Raw genomic sequence first — 23,528 nt, 5'->3', positions numbered from 1 at the left:
AGAGAGAGTCTATAACTATAGGGATCTCAATTAGGTGCAACCCTACCTGCTATTAAATAACTATAATATAACAGCAAGGACATTTTAAAAAAGAAAAGAAAAAGATAAAAAAAGAAAAAAAAAATAGAATAGAAGAGCGGTTTAGGTGGCACAATTCACACCTGAGACCTTGTAACACTAACGAGTCACATGACACCGGGGAGGGAAAACATACATTATGACTTATCAGATAATTTCCTTTCCTTCTGTATTGGAGGAGTCCACAGCTGCATTCCTTACTTGTGGGAAATACTGAACCTGGCCACCAGGAGGAGGCAAAGAAACCCCAGCCAAAGGCTTAAATACCTCCCCCACATAACCCCAGTCATTCTGCCGAGGGAACAAGGAACAGTAGGAGAAATATCAGGGTGAAAAATGTTCCAGAAGAAGAAATTTAAAATGTAGGGCCGCAAATCGGAGAACACGGGCGGGAGCTGTGGACTCTTCCCATACAGAAGGAAAGTTATCTGGTAAGTCATAATTTATGTTTTCCTTCTTAATATGGGAAGAGTCCACAGCTGCATTCCTTACTTGCGGAAAACATATACCCAAGCTCTAGAGTACACGGAATGCTAACGGGAGGGAAAAAGAGAGGCGGACCCTAATCTGAGGGCACCACAGCCTGCAAAACCCTTTATCCCGAAGGCTGCTTCAGCAGTAGCAAAAACATCAAACTTGTAAAATTTGGAAAAAGTATGTATGTAAGGAGGACCAGGTAGCCACCTTACAAATCTGATCCACAGAGGCCTCATTTTTGAAGGCCCAAGAGGAAACCACTAATCTCGTAGAATGAGCCGTAATCCTCAGAGGAGGCTTATGTCCTGCTGACTCTATGCTAAAGGGATGACACTCCTCAGCCAAAAAGATAAGGAAGACTAAGAGGCCCTCTGACCCCTACGCTTCCCGGAAAGGAGAAAAAACAGCGAAAGAAGTTTGTCTAGATTCCATCGTGGCCTGAAGATAGAACTTCAAGGCACAAACCACATCCAGAATTACGGTATAAACGTTTCTTCGACGAAGAAGGATTAGGACATAAGAAAGGAACCACAATCTCCCGATTGATGTTGCGATTTGACACAACCTTAGGAAGAAAACCTAACTTGGTTTGTAGAACAGCCTTATCAGCATGGAAAGCCAGATAAGGAGGGAAGCATTGCAAGGCAGCAATCACAGACACTCTGTGCGCAGAAGCAAAAGCCAGTAGAAAAGGAACCTTCCAAGACAACAATTTATTGTCTACTTCATGTATAGGCTCCAACGGAGCCCCTTGCAAAACTATAAGAACAAGATTTAAACTCCAAAGAAGATCATTAGATCTAAACACAGGGCTGATCCTAGCAGAACCTTAACAAAAGACTGTACATCTGGAGGCTCAGCGAACCTCTTGTGCAGTAACACAGACAGGGCCGAAATCTGTCCCTTTAGGGGACTTGCAGAAAAGCCCTTCCTCAGTGCATCCTGGAGAACAGAATAAGTAGGTCCTCCACACCTTAGGATAGATGCGACGAGCAACCAGCTTACAAGCTTGAATGAGAGTACAAATAACTCTCTCAGAAAACACCTCTCGTGGCTAGGACTAAGCATTCAATCTCTACGCGGACAGCCTCAGAGGATCTAGACATTGATGAACAAAGAGACCCTGGTCAGCAGATCCCTGCGACAAGGTAACTTCCACAGAGGAGATTATGACATCCCCACTAGATCGGCGAACCATATCCTTTGCGGCCAAGACGGAGCAATTAGTATCACTGACGCCTGCTTGATTTGAGCCACTACACTAGGAAGTAGTGGTTACGGCCGGAAAAATAAATTAGATTGAACCTCCAAGGCACCGCTAATGCATCTGTTAGCTCCGCCTGAGGATCCTTGTACCTCGACCCATATCTGGGTAGCTTAGTATTGAGACTTCATAAGATCTTCCTCTTGCAAATCTCTGCAACACCCGGTATGGAGAGACCATTCCCCCGGATGAAAGGATTGTCTGCTGAGGAATGTGGATCGCTGACCGTGAACAAATGTAGGTCTCAGCCCACTCCAGAATCAGAGATACTTCCCTCATAGCTAGGGAGCTTCTCGTCCCCCCCCCCCCTGATGGTTGATGTAAACCACCGAGGTTATATTGTCTTATTGAAATCCAAGAAACTGGGACAAACCCAGCAGAGGTCAAGTCTTCAGAGCATTGTATATTGCCCGAAGATCCAAAAAGAGCCCAAAACATCTCACACATAAAAGCAGCATAAAATCAAATAAACATATAAGATTATTCCCCACTGTTCAATAATCCCCCTCAGGAGATATTAACCCTTGATTCTATACAGATAAAAAGGAGCCACACTGTGACCAGGTCTCCTTGCGTTATCATACATGTATAAAATATGAAACGATCTTACCAGAATCTATGCTGTGGAACAGTAACACGGTCCTTCAAGTGTGACAGATTGTAGCAGCGCTTCTGACAGGGACTTGAGTGAAGAAAGCAGGCAGCGAAACTCGTCAACGCTGATTGCCTATGGAGCTGTTAAAATAAGTCGGGATGGTTTCACAGAAAGACTCTCCCTGATTCTCTAGATTCAAACTTTCACCCATGCTCTCAATGAGAGGCTGACAGGACTACTTAAAACTCCAGTCCCATCTCAAAGAGTACTACCCTCCATAAGAGACTACTCCGAAATCTTCTAACACTTCTCTGCCAACCTCCTGTGACAATAGGCAAAGAATGACTGGGGTTATGAGGGGGAGGTATTCAAGCCTTTGGCTGGGGTGTCTTTGCCTCCTCCTGGTGGACCGGTTCAGTATTTCCCACAAGTAAGGAATGCAGCTGTAGACTTTTCCCATATTAAGAAGGAAAATGGCTAATTGGGCCCAATTTGGACATTTCCACTTAGGGGTGTACTCACTTTTGGTGCCAACGGTTTAGACATTAATGGCTGTGTGTTAAGCTATTTTGAGGGGACAGTACATTTACACTGTTATACAGGCTTTACACTCACTACTTTACATTGTAGCAAAGTGTAATTTCTTTAGTGTTGTCACATGAAAAGATATAATAAAATATTTACAAAAATGTGAGGCGTGTACTCACTTTTGTGAGATACTGTATATAGGAAATAGACTAATAATATTTTGCATCATTCTAGTGCCTGATCCCCACAAATAGTAAAAGACTTTCCAATCAGTGAATTCCTAAGAGTCAGAAGAAACTGTACAGATATGGAATCAAATCAGAGCTAAGGAATTGAAAATAAGAGCTATGGAATTGGAAATAAACCTCATACAGAAGGGATACAGTAAAAGATCGATAAAAAGAGTCCAGAGCAGAGAAGGGCAGAATTAACAGAGAGAAAAGAAAGAAATCCAGAGAAACCGATGGAGATACCAGATTAATTATGATCTATAACAGGTGAATTAAGCGATCAACATAGTGCAAAATCACTTCGATATATTAAATTTAAAAAAAAGTATTTCCTATATTAAGAGAAATTATAGGAGACAAAATCAAAGTGGGTTATACAAGGACTAAAAATCTGAGAGACATACTCAGTCATAGTCATTATGAGAAAAAGAAATTACCTAATTTAACACAAGGGAATTTTTACTTGTAGAACCTGCACAATCTGCAGTTATGTACAAAAAATCTCAACGTAAATAGATTGCAGCTCAGGAGGGGTGATCTATGGAATCACATGCAAATGTAGGTATGACTAAGGGTGAGAATATTGGAACATTTCTCAGTGTCCTTAATCACTTCTTTCACTTCCACAAAGCCAAAAAATCAGAATTAAAGTGTTTTGAACTACAGAAAAATTATTTGGGAATCAGAGGAGGAGATATTGAACAAGCACTGTTGACAGCAGAAACGTGTTGGATATATTTATGAAACACAGTTCAAACTTTTAGTTTAAATGAGAACAATAATTATTTCTCCAATTTATAAGTATAAGAATATTATCCTATCCATGTAATTCTATCAGGATGAACTACTAATATAACATTTTGCCATATAATTAAAATAAGAATCTAATGTAAAATTAACTTTCATTAAAAAGTGTAATAGGTATATGGGCTCCATACAATCCTCAATGTCACATCTGAATCATATCACGTTCATTTTCACTATTAGCCATATTATTATTATGTTTAAATCTCCCCATAATAAACATTATAATAAATATTATCATCACATTTTTAAGGATAGTTGGCCATATAACATCTTTATAACATAATAAATAAATCTTATTGAGATATTCATATATTGAAACCTATACTGTAAGGTTTAATATATTTCAGATCCACGAAGTGATAACAATCATGTTAAAGTTCTGTCTACCTAAATAAAACTGACATTTTTCTTGAAATATCCAGAGGACGAATAATAGCATTCGCAATGACGTCATGAAAATAGGTGTGATCACGTATCGCCCCGCATTTTGAAAAAGCCTTCAGTGGCAAAACATGTTAAGGGGGGGGTATTGTGGGTGGATAGGGGTTGTCTTTTATCTATAATGCAGTGATTATAACAAAAATAACATTAATTTAAAATCCAGGAACTGTGCCTTAAAGGGACATGAAATCCAAAAATTTTATTTTATGAATCAGATAGAAAATACAATTTTAAACAACTTTTCAATTTACTTCTATTATTTAATTTGCTTCCTTGTTATGCTTTTCTGAAGGGCTTATCAAGAAAAATGTTGGGTTTCATGACCCTTTAAATCTAAAATGTACTAACCGGTAAAATCTGATCCTGCTCACAAGACTGTCAGCACTGAGAGACAGTCCGTTCATTTTATTTTATCACGGCTTAATGATAATTTAAGAAAATGCTCTCAAACACCTATTGTGTACTAGCCAATAATTTAATAAGATGTTTAAACTCACATTTAGCAAGTAGTATTTGACACATAATAGTACCGAAAAAGTATTAGATGTTATGCAAGAAGTGGTTTAATTACGTTGCAACTGCTTTATACGCTTTATACGCTATGCTTATTTTAACTGTTCCAACATTCTATGTGTCTCACTAAAAGCAGAGTGATTTGAATATGGATTTATAAAAACAGCAGCAAAGGTGGAACATAATTTACACCACTCGGTGTAAGCTACATACTTAATAAAGCAGCAAGACTCCATAATACATTATTGGCAAGTTTAACAATAAATGAATGTTTCTAATCCATACTTTATGATAACAAGACATACAGGGGCCTAACTATCAAGCTCCGGATAGAGCTTGAGGCCCCGTGCTTCTGGCGAGCCTGCAGGCTCGCCAGAAACACCAGTTATGAAGCAGCGGTCTAAAGACCGCTGCTCCATAACCTGTCCGCCTGCTCCGAGCAGGCGGACAGACATCGCCGCAATTCAACCAGATCGAGTACGATCGGGTTGATTGACACCCCCCTGCTGGCGGCCGATTGGCTGCGATTCTGCAGGGGGTGGCGTTGCACCAGCAGCTCTTGTGAGCTGCTGGTGCAATGCTGAATACGGAGAGCAGATTGCTCTCCGTATTCAGCGAGGTCTGGCAGACCTGATCCGCACTGTCGAATAAGGTCCGCCAGACTTTCTTAAATAGGGGCCATAGAGTCTATAGCCTTTGAGGGCATGAACAAAAAAAATTATGGATAAAGAAATATCCACAGAAAGAATGCATTTAGCACTCTAATGCCCAGACTTTTGGGTAGGCAGTATTCCGGTTTAAAATATAACTTAATCATTCATTAAAAAATAAAAAATTACAACAAAACTAACATGCATATAAAAAATCTAAACTCTGATAGGCTACTAGTGAAAAGAGGTGGAAATGAGTAGTGGTGTGGTCAAAGTATTATATGGCCTTATCTAAAATCGTTATAGCCACATCATTTCCATCCTAATCATAACTGCCAAGTAGTCAATTTGCCTGGCTGTAAATATAGACGTGACAACTAGATCGATTCTTATAATACCAGTCTCTACTTGAGTACTGGTGAATTGTGTGCATTTGGCTCTAGTCTCTTACTTCTAGTTTCACTGAGTGGACTGTTTATTAATTGTGGGGTTGGTTGCCATTAATACTGATATTATTAGTAACCGGTATCAGGATGTGTGAAATAGCACTTCTAGTACACAATGGTCTGGTCTAAAAGGTATTCCTGATTTAGGTGTTCAGTTAGTAAACCCATTCGCCCTTGTTCAAATACTCTTATCAGTAATGGGTTATTGGGTGTAATATATTGTGCTTACACACATGTGATATTCCATGTAATGTGCATATGTTAGTATATAACACCTAAGGCTGTACTATTAGGCTGCCCAGAGCTGGACTCGCCACTAACAGTTTTATGCGTGTTGCTGCTTGTTTGAACACTGGGATTCTTATAAGGTTATTGTGTTGCTAAAGATCACATTTAAGTTAATTATGAGAAACTAAATATCACCAGATTATCATGTACTATATAAGAAATAATTAATTGTTGTGTCTCTTATACAATTATAATGGATCTATTGGTTCATGAGGCGTTCCCTATTTCTCCATTGTGTTAGTGCTATATATGTCCATTTGATAAGCATGCAATTTTAAGCAACTTTCTAATTTACTCCTATTATCCAATTTCTTCGTTCTCCTGCAATCTTTATTTGAAAAAGAAAGCATCTAAGCTAAGGAGCCAGCCCATTTTTGGTTCAGAGCCCTGGACAGCATTTAGCCACCAATCAGCAAGCACAACCCAGGTTATGAACAAAAAATGGTCCGGCTTCTAAACTTACATTCTTGGTTTTCAAATAGAGATAGCAAGATAATAAAGAAAAATTGATAATAGGAGTAAATTAGAAAGTTGCATGTTCTATCTGAATCCTGAAAGATAAAATTTGGGTTCAGTGTCCCTTTAATGGCAAAGGGCTAGATTACAAGTGGCTGGTTATTGCTACCACAAGCTCGTGGTAGCAATTAGTGCTCTAAAAATTAACCAGAGATCAGATCTTTGGTAAATTTTCTAAATGTCACCCAATTGCCCCAAAATACAGAGTAGCTTAGTTTGTTAACATACAAATGAGTAGCATTTTTTGTTTTTTAAATAATAACTGCATAAATATATGAATATGCTTATCTACATATATATTTATGTATTAATATTCATATATACACATTTAAACACATAAATATATATGTATATATTCATATACATATATATTTAAATTTGATGCCCATCGCTATGCGACTTAGCCCCTTCACTGTGCTTGATTCTCATGTCCTTGGTCGTTAAGGGTTTAACTAGCGCAGATTCAGTGACAGTGGTGAAGCTGTGCTAGGAATGCATGCCTCACTTCCGGAGCCATGAAGATATAGCACGTTCTTGCCGGCATCAGCAATGCCTGTCCTATATCTGGTGGATGTTTAAGGGTAAGGTGTTAATATGCGTTAATCACCTGTAGCCATATTTATAAGAACTTCATCCTCCTCAGTCTTCACGTTAACACACACATATGGTTCTCCTGCATGTTCAACCGCTGAGCCATCTGAAGGCTTCACATCCATACAGCCTGTACAGTGAGAATACAAGCATATGTGTAAGTTGTAGTACTTGTGGGATGCATCAATTTATCAATTTCTCTCTCATTATATACTGTGTATATATATATATATATATATATATATATATATATATATATATATATATATATATATATATATATATAAAAACAAACATGTGATGACCCAAAAATTACTATGTGCCATAAGAGAATTATTTAGTAGACTATCACACTTACTATGCACACTCACCCGTAACTCATGTACCTCACGCACAATATACAGTATCTCACAAAAGTGAGTACACGCCTCACATTTTTGTAAACATTTTATTATATGTTTTCATGTGACAACACTGAAGAAATGACACTTTGCTACAATGTAAAGTAGTGAGTGTACAGCCTGTATAACAGTGTAAATTTGCTGTCCCCTCAAAATAACTCAACACACCGCCATTAATGTCTAAACCGTTGGCAACCACCCCTAAGTGAAAATGTCCAAATTGGGCCCAATTAGCCATTTTACCTCCTCGGTGTCATGTGACTCATTAGTGTTACAAGGTCTTAGGTGTGAATGGGGAGCATGTGAGTTAAATTTAGTGTTATCGCTCTCACACTCTTTCATACTGGTCACTGGAAGTTCAACATGGAACCTCATGGCAAAGAACTCTCTGAGGATCTGAAAAAAAGAATTGTTGCTCTACATAAAGATGGCCTAGACTATAAGAATATTGACAATACCCTGAAACTGAGCTGCAGCACGGTGGGCAAGACCATACAGCGGTTTCACAGGACAGGTTCCATTCATAACAGGCCTCGCCATGGTCGACCAAAGAAGTTGAGTGCACGTGCTCAGTGTCATATCCAGAGGTTGTCTTTGGGAAATAAACATATGAGTGTTGTCAGCATTGCTGTAAAGGTTAAAAGGGTTGGGCGGTCAGCCTGTCAGTGCTCAGACCATACGGCGCACACTGCATCAAATTGGTCTGCATGGCTGTCGTCCCAGAAGGAAATCTCTTCTAAAGATGATGCACGAGAAAGCCCGCAAACAGTTTGCTTTAGACAAGCAGACTAAGGACATGGATTACTGGAACCATGTCCTGTGGTCCGGTGAGACCAAGATAAAGTTTGGTTCAGATTGTATCAAGCGTGTGTGGCTGCAAACAGGTGAGGAGTACACAGACAAGTGTGTCTTGCCTATAGTCAAGCATTATGGTGGGAATATCATGGTCTGGGCCTGCATGAGTGCTGCCGGGACTGGGGAGCTACAGTTCATTGAGGGAACCATGAAAGCCCACATGTACTGTGACATACTGAAGCAGAGCATGATCCCCTTCCTTCGGAGACTGGGCCGCAGGGCAGTATTCCAAAATGATAACAACCCCAAACACACCTCGAAGACGACCACTGACTTGCTAAAGAAGTTGAGGGTAAAGGTGATGGACTGGCCAAGCATGTCTCCAGACCTAAACCCTATTGAGCATCTGTGGGGCATCCTTAAATGGAAAGTGGGAGAGCGCAAGGTCTCCAATACCCACCAGCTCCGTGATGTTGTCATGGAGGAGTGGAAGAGGACTCCAGTGGCAACCTGTAAAGCTCTGGTGAACTCCATGCACAAGAGGGTTAAGGCATTGCTGGAAAATAATGGTGGCCACACAAAAGATTGACACTTTGGGCCCAATTCAGACATTTCCACTTAGGAGTGTACTCAATTTTATTGCCAACTGTTTAGACATTAATGGCTGTGTGTTGAGTTATTTTGAGGGGACAACAAATTTACACTGTTTTACAGGCTGTACACTCACTACTTTACATTGTAGCAAAGTGTCATTTCTTCAGTGTTGTCACATGAAAAGATATAATAAAATATTTTCAAAAATGTGAGGGGTGTACTCACTTTTGTGAGATACTGTATGTGCGCATTCACCTGTAACCCACGTGCTTTACACACACACACACACACACAATATATGTGCACACTCACCTATAACCCACATTCCTCACACAAGATATATGTGAACACTCACCTATAAGCACATAACCTGTATCCCTTAGACACAACACACATGCACACTCTCCTATAACCCGTATCCCTTAGGCACAACGTATGTGCACACTCACCTGTAACCTGTGTCCCTCACACACAACATGTGCACATTCACCTGTAACCTGTGTCCCTCAGAAACAACATATGTGCACACTCACCTGGGCTGATACGGTCACTGGTTTTCTTATCTGGTGCTTCCAGCTGACGCCTCACACACAGATCTTCTGTTATCTCAACTTTCAGTATATCAGCTTTATCTTCATCTGTACAAATAAAGCAGATTCAGTTTTTATATCACATGATCTAGTTTTTATAACTTTACCATAAAAAAATGTGTGTGTATTTCCAAGACAGATAATAGCACCAAATACCCACATTCTGCTACTTCTACCTCTCATCATTTTTTTTTTTTGCAACCATGATCTTCTATATTCCAGTATAAAACTACAACATGAACTAAACAAGGGTTAAACTCATTTTGTTATCTGCGCTTATAAATCAGACAGTAAACCATAAGGGAGAGCAGTAAGTAACTGTGTGCACAACCCCGGCAGACTCTCACGTATTACTTAAATTAAAAGAGAGAAATGCTCAACCTGGGAAGGAACAATAGCATAATAGCTTGTTCTATGGCTAATTACCACCCAAGAAGCAGCCTCTTTTTGCTCAACATGTGCCATTCAAAGAGAACTTTCCTGTAGCATGCTTCTTGGGTGGAAACTAGCCATAGAACAAGCTATTGTGCTATTGTTCGTTCCCAGGTAGAGCGCTTCTGTCTTTTAATTTATGCAAATTATGACTCTTAGGGAAGTGCCTAGAGGGATATGGTTGCACCTCACTGACAAGGTTTACACTAGGCCGAAACGTACGTCTGGGGTTTTGCCGTTTCCCTTGTTCAGAGAAGGATTGCCTGGTATTTTGGGGCTGGACTTTACTGTTAAGTCAGGATCAGACTGATGTGCTACAGGAAAGTTTTTCTCTGTGAAAGGCACATGTTGAGCAAAAAGAGGCTGCTTCTTGGGTGGTAACTAGCCATAGCACAAGCTATTATGCTATTGTTCGCTCCCAGGTTGAGCGCTTCTCTCTTTTAATTTATGCAAATTATGACTCTTAGGGAAGTCTCCCTAAGTGTGATGCGGGAATCCAGACGTGGACCCGTTGTTCAGTGTGCCTAGAGGGATATGGCTGCACCTCACTGATGAGGCCCACAATAGGCCGAAACGTACGTCTGGGGTTTTGCTGTTTCTCTCGTTCAGAGAGGGATTGCCTGGTATTTCGGGGCTGGACTGTACTGTAAAGTCAGGATCAGACTGATATGCTTCAGGAAAGTTCTTCTCTGTAAAAGGCACATGTTGAGCAAAAAGAGTCTGCTTCTTGGGAAGTAATTAGCCATAGAACAAGCTATTATGCTATTGTTTGTTCCCAGGTTGAGCACTTCTCTCTTTTAATTCTCACGTATTACTACTCACCGGCAGGGAGGGACCAATGTATTTCAGTCTGATGACTTTTCATGTCATCTGTCTCATCCTCTTCTTTCACATTTAATAGCCAAGTGCCCGGGTTTTCCTCTAGACGCCCTGTAATTACAGCAGGAAATTACCGGATAGTGCACAGTACAGAGTATAATATAAATGTTTAAAACAGAAATTTGTAATTTCTGATTTAGTTTTTTACACAATTAGTGCAAGCCTAATAATTTAGCTAATAGTATTACACACACACACAAAATCAGGAGTGTGTATGTGACTGGACCACACATGGCAGCAGTTTTGCAAGAATGTTATCCATGTGCTTCTGTGCGTATCTCAGTTTGCTCTAATGACAAGCATTACTGCCATATATACAGCACACTCCTGTGTCTACCTCAGTATGCTCTCATCACAAGCACTGCTGCCATTTATACAGCAGACTCCTGTGTCTACCTCAGTATGCTCTCATCACAAGCACTGCTGCAATTTATACAGCAGACTCCTGTGTCTACCTCAGTATGCTCTCATCACAAGCACTGCTGCCATTTATACAGCAGACTCCTGTGTCTACCTCAGTATGCTCTCATCACAAGCACTGCTGCCATTTATACAGCAGACTCCTGTGTCTACCTCAGTATGCTCTCATCACAAGCACTGCTGCCATTTATACAGCAGACTCCTGTGTCTACCTCAGTATGCTCTCATCACAAGCACTGCTGCAATTTATACAGCAGACTCCTGTGTCTACCTCAGTATGCTCTCATCACAAGCACTGCTGCCATTTATACAGCAGACTCCTGTGTCTACCTCAGTATGCTCTCATCACAAGCACTGCTACCATTTATACAGCAGACTCCTGTGTCTACCTCAGTATGCTCTCATCACAAGCACTGCTACCATTTATACAGCAGACTCCTGTGTCTACCTCAGTATGCTCTCATCACAAGCACTGCTGCCATTTATACAGCAGACTCCTGTGTCTACCTCAGTATACTCTCATTACAAGCACTGCTGCCATTTATACAGCACACTCCTGTGTCTACCTCAGTATGCTCTCATTACAAGCACTGCTGCCATTTATACAGCACACTCCTGTGTCTACCTCAGTATGCTCTCATCACAAGCACTGCTGCCATTTATACAGCACACTCCTGTGTCTACCTCAGTATGCTCTCATCACAAGCACTGCTGCCATTTATACAGCAGACTCCTGTGTCTACCTCAGTATGCTCTCATCACAAGCACTGCTGCTATATATACAGCACACTCCTGTGTCTACCTCAGTATGCTCTCATCACAAGCACTGCTGCCATATATACAGCACACACCTGTGTCTACCTCAGTATGCGCTCATTACAAGCACTGCTGCCATTTATACAGCACACTCCTGTGTCTACCTCAGTATGCTCTCATCACAAGCACTGCTGCCATTTATACAGCACACTCTTGTGTCTACCTCAGTATGCTCTCATCACAAGCACTGCTGCCATTTATACAGCAGACTCCTGTGTCTACCTCAGTATGCTCTCATCACAAGCACTGCTGCCATTTATACAGCAGACTCCTGTGTCTACCTCTGTATGCTCTCATCACAAGCACTGCTTCCATTTATACAGCAGACTCCTGTGTCTACCTCAGTATGCTCTCATCACAAGCACTGCTGCCATTTATACAGCAGACTCCTGTGTCTACCTCAGTATGCTCTCATCACAAGCACTGCTGCCATTTATACAGCACACTCCTGTGTCTACCTCAGTATGTTCTCATCACAAGCACTGGTCTCATGTATAGAGGGTGCTCCTAAGCTCAACTTAATCGTACTGCCTATCTAAATAATGTCAGTGTCATTTTGAAGTTCATGTCCCTATAACATGTTTATTTGTTGCCATCCTGTTGAGTCTGCTGCTCTCTTCAAAGCTGATCTCTTATTTTAACCCTTTACAGGTGCCAGTTGCTGATGCCCTGCGCATTTTACACTGGGTGCCACCATCTTGGAGCGTAGGTATTTTTGCACCCTGGGACAGAAGCAGTGCGCAGTCACAGAATAGTGATATTGCCGGCTTTTTACCATCTGTACTGTGCACGGAGTTAGGGTGTATGATTACCTGAAGCTTTATATTTTTGCAGCCCCTGCATTGCTCTATATATTATTCATGTGGCTTTTTATACATTATTTAACTTTTACACTGTGTATAAACATTGCAAAAACTTCACACTCTGTATTATGTGTAATAACCTGAAGCGCACGATACTGCTGTGAAAAAAATATGGCGTTGCCCTGTATTAAAAAGCAAAGCTACAGGATTCAGCACCTGTAAAAAGGTGAAATATGAGTAAAGCTCTACAGAGAGCTACAGGAAGAGGAGGAAAAGCAATAACATGGTGAGTAGTGACCATTGTGTTGTAGCTGTACCCAGCGGAATAATGTACCTTTAATGCAAATTGTGACAGTCATTTATTGTCTCCACTGAAACAAATTAGTAATGATCTATTTCTATGACAGTATAAAAACAAAGTGGGACCATAACAGTAGGAAACTTCATTAGAACACAAGAAAAATAAGTAGTGCTTCCTGTATCTGACAAACAACACCATATACACATAATAGTAACTACACAGCTCTGTCACTATAAACTTTATTAAACCCCTGATTTAGTGCTCCCTGTATGAGACCAACCACATCACATACACATTATAGTAACTACACAGCTCTCTGCCTATAAACCTTATTAAACCCCTGATTTAGTGCTCCCTGTATGAGACCAACCACATCACATACACATTATAGTAACTACACAGCTCTGTGCCTATAAACCTTATTAAACCTCTGATTTAGTGCTCCCTGTATGTGACCAACACCATATACACATAATAGTAACTACACAACTCTGTGCCTATAAACCTTGGTAAACCCCTGATTTAATGCTCCCTGTATGTGACCAACAACACTGCATACACATTATAGTAACTACACAGCTCTGTGCCTATAAACTTTATTAAACCCTAATTGTCAGGATGCCAGGAATCAGACTGAGACGAGAAGTGCAAAAATAATCACACCTTTATTAATAGCAAAAAATAATAAAAAGTCCACAAGTCAAATAACAAGCCAGGAATCAAAACCAGAGCTGGTAGTCAGACAAACCGAGTTAGGAGCCAAAGCGAAAAGTCAGACGAGCAGAGTCAGGAGCCAAAGCGAGTAGTCAGTATGCACCAGAGACAGCAAGAGAGGCGAGTAAAATGGCTGCCAGCAGCACATGGCAAACAAAAGAGGGAAAAAACCCTGACAGTACCATCCCCTCAACGACCCCTCCCCCGCGGGAGGACAAAAGGCTTATTGGGGAAATGGGCATGGAAGGCACGGAGGAGGGCGGGAGCATGAACATCATAAGAGGGAACCCATGAACGTTCCTCCAGACCTTAGCCGGTCCAGTGAACCAAATACTGTATGCGGCCCCCTCATACTCCTCATGGTTGTCAACAAAGATAGAATGGGGGCGAGGCAACACAGTGGCAAACCGATTAAAAACCAATGGTTTCAAGAGGGAGACATGAAAAACATTGGAGATGCGCATTGCAGGAGGAAGGCCAAGAGCATAGGCCACAGGATTGACCCGTCTGAGTATTCGAAAAGGACCAACATAACGGGGAGCCAGTTTCTTGGAAGGCACACGAAGGTTCAAGTTGCGGGAGGACAGCCAAACTCTCTCACCAACCTGGTAGGAAGGCGCGGGCAGACGCCTACGATCAGCCTGGAACTTTTGGCGCTGCATAGAACGATTAAGGCAATCCTGAATCTGCACCCACGTGGAACGGAGTTGCCGGAGATGCTCCTCCAAAGCCGGAATACCCTGAGACATGAATGAATCGGGCAACAAGGATGGTTGAAACCCATAATTCGCCATGAATGGGGATAACTTGGAGGAAGCATTAATAGCACTATTACGAGCAAACGCTGCCCAAGGTAACAGTTCAGACCAATTATTGTGGTGATCTGAGACATAGCAACAGAGGAACTGTTCCAGAGCTTGATTAGACCATTCCGCAGCCCCATTGGATTGAGGGTGATATGCTGAGGAGAAGGAAAGCTGAATCCCCATTTGAGAACAAAAGGAATGCCAAAATCTGGAGACAAACTGGCTACCCGGTCCGACACTATCTCCTTGGGTAACCCATGTAAACGAAGAACGAAGACCTGACCACCAGAATTGTCGAGTGACAGACCAAATAATTTGGTTCTTGCCTGGGTGACCTGTGGCTTTAGGATAGTGGTAAGTGTGCAAAGTTTAGTTCGAAGATTCTCCGGAAAAAAACACTTTTACCACTAGGTTTCTCAGGAGGTGCATTGGTTTGTGCAGTCAGGATCTCCTCCCCCAAGGGAGAAGTCAAATTAGTACGTATGGTACCCAAAATATGGTCAGGAGGTATAACAGGAGTAGGTACGGACTTCTCCTTGGACAGAGGCGAAAATTGTCGAGAGAGGGCATAAGCCCTAACATTCTTACTACCAGGCAGGTAGGAGACCACATAATTAAACCAAGACAAAAATAGCGCCAATCTGGCCTGTCGGGCGACAAGCGTTTTGCTTCAGATAAATAAGTTAAATTCTTGTGGTCAGTAAGAATGAGCACTGGCACGCTAGTACCCTCAAGTAGATGCCTCCATTCCTTGAGTGCCAAAATTATGGCCAGTAATTCCTTGTTGCCAATTTCATAATTGCACTCTGCTGAAGACAATTTCTTAGAAAAGAAACCACAAGGATGCATGGAACCGTCAGGCGTAGGACGTTGAGACAAGACGGCACCTACTACAGTCTCAGATGCATCGACCTCAAGAACGAAAGGCAGGACAGGGTTAGGATGAGCCAGAACTGGAGCGGCAGCAAAGGCAGTCTTAAGACTATCAAAGGCCTTAATGGCAGTAGGTGACCAATGGAGTGGATCATTCTCTTTACGGGTCATGTCTGTGATAGGTTTAACCAAGGAAGAAATTTTTTTAATAAACTTTCTATAGTAATTGGCGAACCCCAAAAAACGTTGAATAGACCGAAGACCAACTGGGCGAGGCCACTGCAGAACTGCAGATAACTTGTCAGGATCCATGGAGAACCCTGCAACAGAGATAACATAACCTAGAAAGGTTACTTGAGTCTGATAGCCATTCTCACATAGTCTCTGAAGAACCTGTGTAACATCAGAACGATGAGCCTCAAGTGTGGGTGAGTGTATGAGGATGTCTTCTAAGTACACCACAACACACTGTTGCAACATATCTCGTAGGACATCATTAATTAATGCAGGAGCATTACATAGGTCAAAGGGCATTACAAGATAATAATGCCCGCTCCTGGTGTTAAATGCTGTTTTCCATTCGTGACCCGCCTTGATCCTAACGAGATCGTACGCTCCTCTCAAATCAAGTTTAGTAAAGACCGTAGCTCCCTTGAGGCGGTCAAAGAGTTCTGTAATGAGCGGAATAGGGTAAGCATTCTTAATGGTAAGACGATTAAGACCCCTATAATCGATGCATGGTCTTAACTCACCACCCTTTTTCTTCACAAAGAAGAAGCCAGCCCCTGCAGGAGAGCAGGATTTGCGGATGATCCCCCACGACAGAGCATCAGCAACATACTCCTCCATAGCACAATTCTCCGCAACAGACAGAGGGTAAACCCGGCCCCGAGGAGGAATGGCTCCGGGTTGCAGTTCTATGGCACAATTGTAAGACCGGTGAGGAGGCAACATACCGGCACGCACCTTGTCAAAAACGTCTAGGAACTCTCGGTACTCCTCTGGCAATTGAGATACCGAAGAAGTGCACAAGACTTTAACTGGTTTCCGAAGACAAGTGGTAAAACACTGCGGAGACCACGACAAAATTTCGGACCAGCGCCAGTCGAGACTGTGATTGTGCTTTTGGAGCCAGGGATAACCCAGAACAACCAGAAAATGCAGAGAGTTTATCACATGGAACTGGAGGGTTTCAAAATGGAGAGTCCCAACAGCCATGGTTAACGGAGCAGTTTTGTGAGTAACGAGTGCGGGCTGAAGGGGCCTGCCATCAATGGCCTCAATATAAAGCGGAACGGACCTAGGCAAAACAGGAATGGAGTGCTTTGATACAAAAGCACTGTCAATGAAATAGCCCGCAGCACCGAAGTCAACAAGAGCCTGGGTGACAAAGGAGGAGTCCACCCAGTAAAGGACAACCGTGACCAAAGGTTTCTCCTTTAGAGGTTCCGGGGCCGAGGATAAACCACCCAAGGTCTGCCCCTGACAGGACCTTAGGTGTGAGCATTTCCCGGCTGTGTAGGACAAGACTTCAAAAGGTGGCCCTGTAACCCACAATAGAGGCAGAGCCCCTCCCTCCTCCTAAAGGCCCTCTCCACTGCGGAGAGACACATGAATCCCAACTGCATCGGCTCAGCAGTACCTGGTGACTCGGAACCAGGAGGCATGGGAGGAGAGGGAGGCATGGGTGGGATCGAACACGTAGGAGACAATGGAAAAGGAGGCTTCCGCAAGCGCTCCTTGAAAGAGGGCCTCTCTCTGAGTCTGATGTCAATTAGGATAAAAAAAAAAAAAAAAAAAAAGACACCAATGCCTCGAGATCCTCTGGTAAATCTCTGGCAGCAACTTCGTCTTTAATCGCATCAGAGAGCTCATGAAAGAAGGTGGCAACAAGGGCTTCATTGTTCCAACCTACCTCTGCGGCAAGCGTACGGAACTCAATGGCATACTGAGCAACAGATCTTGTACCTTGCTGAATGCACATGAGTCGTTTAGCAGCAGAGGAGGAGAGAGCCGGAACATCAAATACCCTTCGAAAGGAGGCCACAAATTTATTTATTAGTCTCCCACAAGGGATTAGCCCAGGCAAGAGCTGTGTCAGAGAGTAACGAGGTGAGAAATCCCACCTTAGCTCTGTCAGAGGGAAACGCCTGAGGTAACATCTCAAAGTAAATGCCCACCTGGTTCAAAAACCCTCTGCACTGATTAGGATCGCCTCCATATCTCCGAGGTAGAGGTGCAGAACCAGACATGCTCCTGGTAGGACTAGGTGCAGCAGCGGAAACAGGAGCAGCCATAACTTGCGGGACACTTTGGTCCAAATGTGCAGTGCAAGTCAGCAGGGTTTGCAGGGCTAGTGCAAATTGATCCAAGCGGTGATCCTGTTCATCCATCCTGGAAATTATGGCAGGTAAAGGTGGATTATTAGCACCATCAGGATTCATGGCCCTTGCGTAATGTCAGGATGCCAGGAATCGGAATGAGACGAGAAGTGCAAAAATAATCACACCTTTATTAATAGCAAAAACTAATAAAAAGTCCACAAGTCAAATAACAAGCCAGGAATCAAAACCAGAGCTGGTAGTCAGACGAGCCGAGTCAGGAGCCAAAGCGAATAGTCAGACGAGCCGAGTCAGGAGTCAAATCGAGTAGTCAGACGAGTCGGAATCAGGAACAAGGAGAACAAAAGAGTCAGGAAGAAGCATAGGGATCAGGAACCAGGAGGGACGTCAGACAGCCAGGTAAACACAGGAGCTCTCACTAACAGGTCTGAGACAACGCAAGGGCAAAGCATACTGAACAGAGGCCCTTTAAATAATAAATGATGACATCACAATTCTGAGACTGCATCCTGTCTCACATGGATGATGTACACCAGTCTGGCCATAAAAGACAGTGCAGGAAATGAGCAGCATCACACAGTATGCACCAGAGTCAGCAAGAGAGATGAGTAAAATGGCTGCCAGCAGCACATGGCAAACAAAACAGGGAAAAAACCCTGACACTAATTTAGTGCTCTCTGTATGTGACCAACAACACCACATACAGATTATAGTAACTACACAGCTCTGTGCCTATAAACCTTATTAAACCCCCAATTAAATGCTCCCTGTATGTGACCAACAACACCGCATACACATTATAGTAACTTTATAGCTCTGTGCCTATAAACTTTATTAAACCCTAATTTAGTGCTCTCTGTATGTGACCAACAACACCTCATACACATTATAGTAACTTTATAGCTCTGTGCCTATAAACTTTATTAAACCCTAATTTAGTGCTCTCTGTATGTGACCAACAACACTGCATACACATTATAGTAACTACACAGCTCTGTGCCTATAAACTTTATTAAACCCTAATTTAGTGCTCCCTGTATGTGACCAACAACACCACATACACATTATAGTAACTACACAGCTCTGTGCCTATAAACCTTATTAAACGTGTAAATATTAGGGACATATGAAAGTCAGCAGTATGCAGTACATCCCATCACACTAAAAACACAGTGTAATGCCTAGTGGGTTAAAAAAGCAAAAAACAAACATAAAACTGCTTTAGCCATTTTTAAATATGAGATCAGCATAGAACAGAAATACACATAGAAGCGCTGATTGGGAGGTACACTCCGCACTGTGCAAGGAACTTACCTACATACCAGTGCCCATGTAAGCACAGATATTTACACTGGGTGTGAGCACTTTGTTTCAATATTGTTGTTAACAATACGGCTAAAGCAGGTTTTTAAACACTGACCAGTAAAAATAAGGCTAAAGCAGGTTTTTAAACACTGACCAGTATAAATATCTGTATAGCCTGAGCACACTAGCAACCGATATGTACTTTTAATATTACTGTAAATATTATCTTATTCTGATGAAAAAAACAGGTCACATGCATGCAACGTCCTGCTTACCTCTGTGTGCATCAGGAAGGTCTGAGGTTTGGTTCTCGATCTCGTCAGACATTGTCTTGTTCAGCGCAACTGAATTTGTCAGATATTCTTATGTTTCTCCCTTACTGACAAACACAGTGACGTGTATCATACATGATCTTCACAGTAGCATGAGCCTAAACACACAGAGAGAGAGAAGTCTCATGTACAGTTCATTATTATAAAGCAAATGGTATTAATTATGGGTGAGCAACACTTGTATCTGAGTTTCATACACAAACCAAGATACAACAATCACTCGGCTTGATCATAAAGGGATTACATTGAATACAATGGATTCATGCAACAGGAGACAATGATTATCAAAAAAATAATACATAACGATACATAGTTTTTATTTTATGTCACTACATATAGATCTTTATCCCTTTTTTTTTTATCCATTTGACACCCTGTACTGAAGATCTAACTATTTGCAAATTTTTATATTTAAATTGTAGTATCTTTTTTCTGTAAAATACCCGCACGGATTATAGGCAGTTTTTTCCCCACAACACAAGTATTTTTAGAAACAAGTTTGCATTAATAACCAAAAATCCTAAAAAAACATTGTATATAATGCAAAAAAGTTTTTTTTTTTTTGGTTATTGTTATATATTGTACATGATATACAATAGCATAGAAATTGTTATTTTACTTGTAATACATGCGCTACCCGATGCACGCAAATAGCTTATGTCTAGCGGAAATAACCCATAGTCAGCCAATCGCAAAAGGCTAGCGTGTGCTAGCTCCCAGTAGTGTAGGATATGTATGTACTTATTTTAAACAATAGATACCAAGAGATCAAAATACATTTGAAAATAGAAGTGAATTTAAAAGTGTTTTATAATAACATACTCTATCTGAATCATGCAAGTTTCATTTTTAGTCATGCTCAATAGGATCTTGCTCCCCAGAAAGTGTGAATATAAAAAAAAATGATAATGGAAGTAAATTGGAAAGGGTCTTAAAACTGCTGCTATTTCAAAATCATAAAAGTTTGTTTTGACTTGAGTGTCTCTTTAAATCAATTCCTTTCTCTGACTTTGTGTCTGCTTTTATTGTGTATAATGCGTGTATTTAGCTTTTCACAAACTTTCAGTGTCTGCTTATTTTTTCTTATATACTTTCTGTCCATAATTATTATTTCTTTCCAATGGCATGGAGAGTACACAAATCCATTCTAATTACTAGTGAGAATTCAACTCCTGGCCACCAGGAGGAGGCAAAGAATGTCACAGCAGAGCTGTAAAGTATCACTTCTACTTCCCATAAGTCCCCAGTCATTCTTTGCCTTTATCATCGGGAGGATGTGCAAAGATGGTGTCTGAAGATTTTGAATCCTTTAATGGGTACTTTTCCCTGCAATCAAGGATTGGGGCTATGCTGAGTCCATGTAATTCTCTTTAGTAAGACTAATGGTGGCTTTTAGCAGTTAGAAGACGGCAAGGTGGTCATAAACATAAAACAAGTTGTGTGAGAGACAAAATATAATAATATGTACATTAATTACTTTTCCTGCAAATTTATACTGCAGTGCCTCGGCTAACCATTAGCCCTTTCTTTTAAATTTCTGAATTGTACAACTCTAACTCCCCCCACACAATTCCTTTTATGGCTATAGCTATATCCATTGTTGTTTTGGTAAAATGCACAAATGAATAGGGATTATCTGATGGAGCATGCCTAGAAGCTGTGAACTCAGGTGAAATACAAAGCCTGTGTCTAAACACTGATAAGAGGGGTGGAGCACAGTGTCCAGACAGCATGGCTATTTTAAGTATTTTTGCTTATTGTTTAAAATTATTTTAAAGTACTTCCCAACAATTTTTATTAAACAATTTTTTATGCAAACTAGTTTTACTTAATTAGCCCTTTTAGGGTATGCACAGATCTCAACCTGTTTTATGGCACTTTAATGTCTAACATAATCAATGCTACCCCTTTTATAGAAAACCAGGGTTGGTTACTCTGTTTTACTTTTTCTACAGGTCCCTGTCTGAAGTTGATAAATCTGTCTCTCTTAAGAGTGCTTTCCCTTCTAGGTTAGAAGGAACCAGCACTCTAGAGGTTAAATCCTTTGTGGAATTATCCTGGGACATAACTTATCTCTAAATGTGGAGATATATTAATAACAGGGATATATAAATGGGTACTGTATCTGCTATATAGGGGTGTATTAACTTGTATTCAAGTTAAATTTTAAGAGGCTGGCAATGAGAGGGTTAATGGTGTTTATAAATATCTGTGACTTGGAGGCTCCATATTTATTATATATGGCAACTTGTTGCAAGGTTTTATGAGGGTGATTTGTACTTTAAGGGTAGTTTTGATTCCTTTTATCTGTGGCGCAGTTTCTTTAATCTGTCACGTGACTGGCCTCTGCGCTTCCTATCCACGGATTTCTCTATCAGCCGATCGTTGAGCGGAGTGTTTGGCGAGCTGTATAATATAGCATATGTCTTGGTTAGCCGATCCGGGTATGTGTATCCGGGTCTGTGTTAGCTGGTGATCGCGTCTTCGAGATTTCAACTAGTGGGATATTCTATCTTTAATAGTTTTTATTGAGATTTTGCAAAAATGAAAAAGTAATATACAAAGATTGCCATAAAACAATAATGACACATAAATAAAAGTATACAATTTCTGAAATCTCCATTTTACATTAAGAGGATCATACTGGTATGACTATTTGGTTGGTCACTCATGGGCCACTATGATGTAGGCAATTGCAAAGCCATGAAAGTCATCTTCTATGCCCACTTCTTATGGTACTTAGAAGGTAATAAATATGGATATATGAACTTATTTTAAATTCAAGCAAATTTTTTCAGTGGGTAAGCACCGCTTAGGATATTAGAATTTTAAAACAGTAACTAATATATGGCTAATGTAAGTTAGCTCTCTATCTCCCAGCTTGAAGCACAGTATATTGTCATAGACTATGTATAGAGGAATAAATTAAGGGCGTTGAGTTAAAAGTGGGCGGTTACTATAGATTTAGAGCATATTAAGTATTTACGTATAAGAGTGCCTATATGATGTGAGGATATACTGTATATACCTGTATATCCTGAATAGATGCACCCAAAGTCTGATTGAGATGTAGGTTATCCTGTCCTATGAACAACTGTCTCTATGTTATAGAGCTCGAAAACAGATTATTGCAGATAAAGTGGTATTTTGTGGCGAACATCATATATTACAGGACCTGCATATGTGTGACCTAAGTTCTAAAATAAGGTACCCAAAGTTTGATAACTAAGTTATATTGGCTTATGTATGTCTATATGCTCCAACCATCTAGGATTTAAATATATATATATATATATATATATATATATATATATATATATATATATATATATATAATATAAGGGTGCCACAGTAATAGTTGATAGGTCATCTATGAGTACTATGAAGGCTAAATAGCTAGCTTATCCGGGATTAATATCACCAACTCTATAGGGGATAGGCATAGCAGTTCCTGTAAGTGAGATTGTATCTTATTGCCGGTCAAATAAATCGTACGAGACACAGTACAGTTATCAATTACAGTAACTGATTAAGTATGTCAAGCATATAACCGTAACAGTAAACATTGAAAGGAGTACAACCTATTTTATAACCTCCACTTCACATATAGTAAATCAAAGTGTTCAGCATAAATTCAAATGTAGACCTGTAGAACCCAGGGAATAGACCTTACAGAAGGCTTAAATTCTTAATAGACGGTA

The 23,528-nt window shown here is 40.9% G+C and overlaps 1 protein-coding gene across 3 annotated transcripts in view; it reads right to left on the bottom strand.

The window, feature by feature from the left end:
* LOC128657415 (zinc finger protein OZF-like) overlaps positions 1–23,528 on the bottom strand; it is a 71,076-nt gene that overhangs the window by 36,261 nt on the left and 11,287 nt on the right. For all 3 annotated transcript variants that reach the window (XM_053711754.1, XM_053711755.1, XM_053711757.1), the window contains exons 2-5: positions 19,771–19,925; positions 11,059–11,166; positions 9,748–9,852; positions 7,441–7,554 (exon numbers count right to left, since the gene is read on the bottom strand). In XM_053711754.1, coding sequence (XP_053567729.1) covers positions 7,441–7,554; positions 9,748–9,852; positions 11,059–11,166; positions 19,771–19,822 — 379 coding nt within the window. In that variant the 5' untranslated portion in view covers positions 19,823–19,925. The remainder of the gene's footprint in view (positions 1–7,440; positions 7,555–9,747; positions 9,853–11,058; positions 11,167–19,770; positions 19,926–23,528) is intronic.

The sequence above is a fragment of the Bombina bombina genome, chromosome 4, assembly GCF_027579735.1.
Source record: "Bombina bombina isolate aBomBom1 chromosome 4, aBomBom1.pri, whole genome shotgun sequence".
Lineage (NCBI taxonomy): Eukaryota > Metazoa > Chordata > Amphibia > Anura > Bombinatoridae > Bombina > Bombina bombina.
This window is presented reverse-complemented; position numbering and strand designations above follow the sequence as displayed.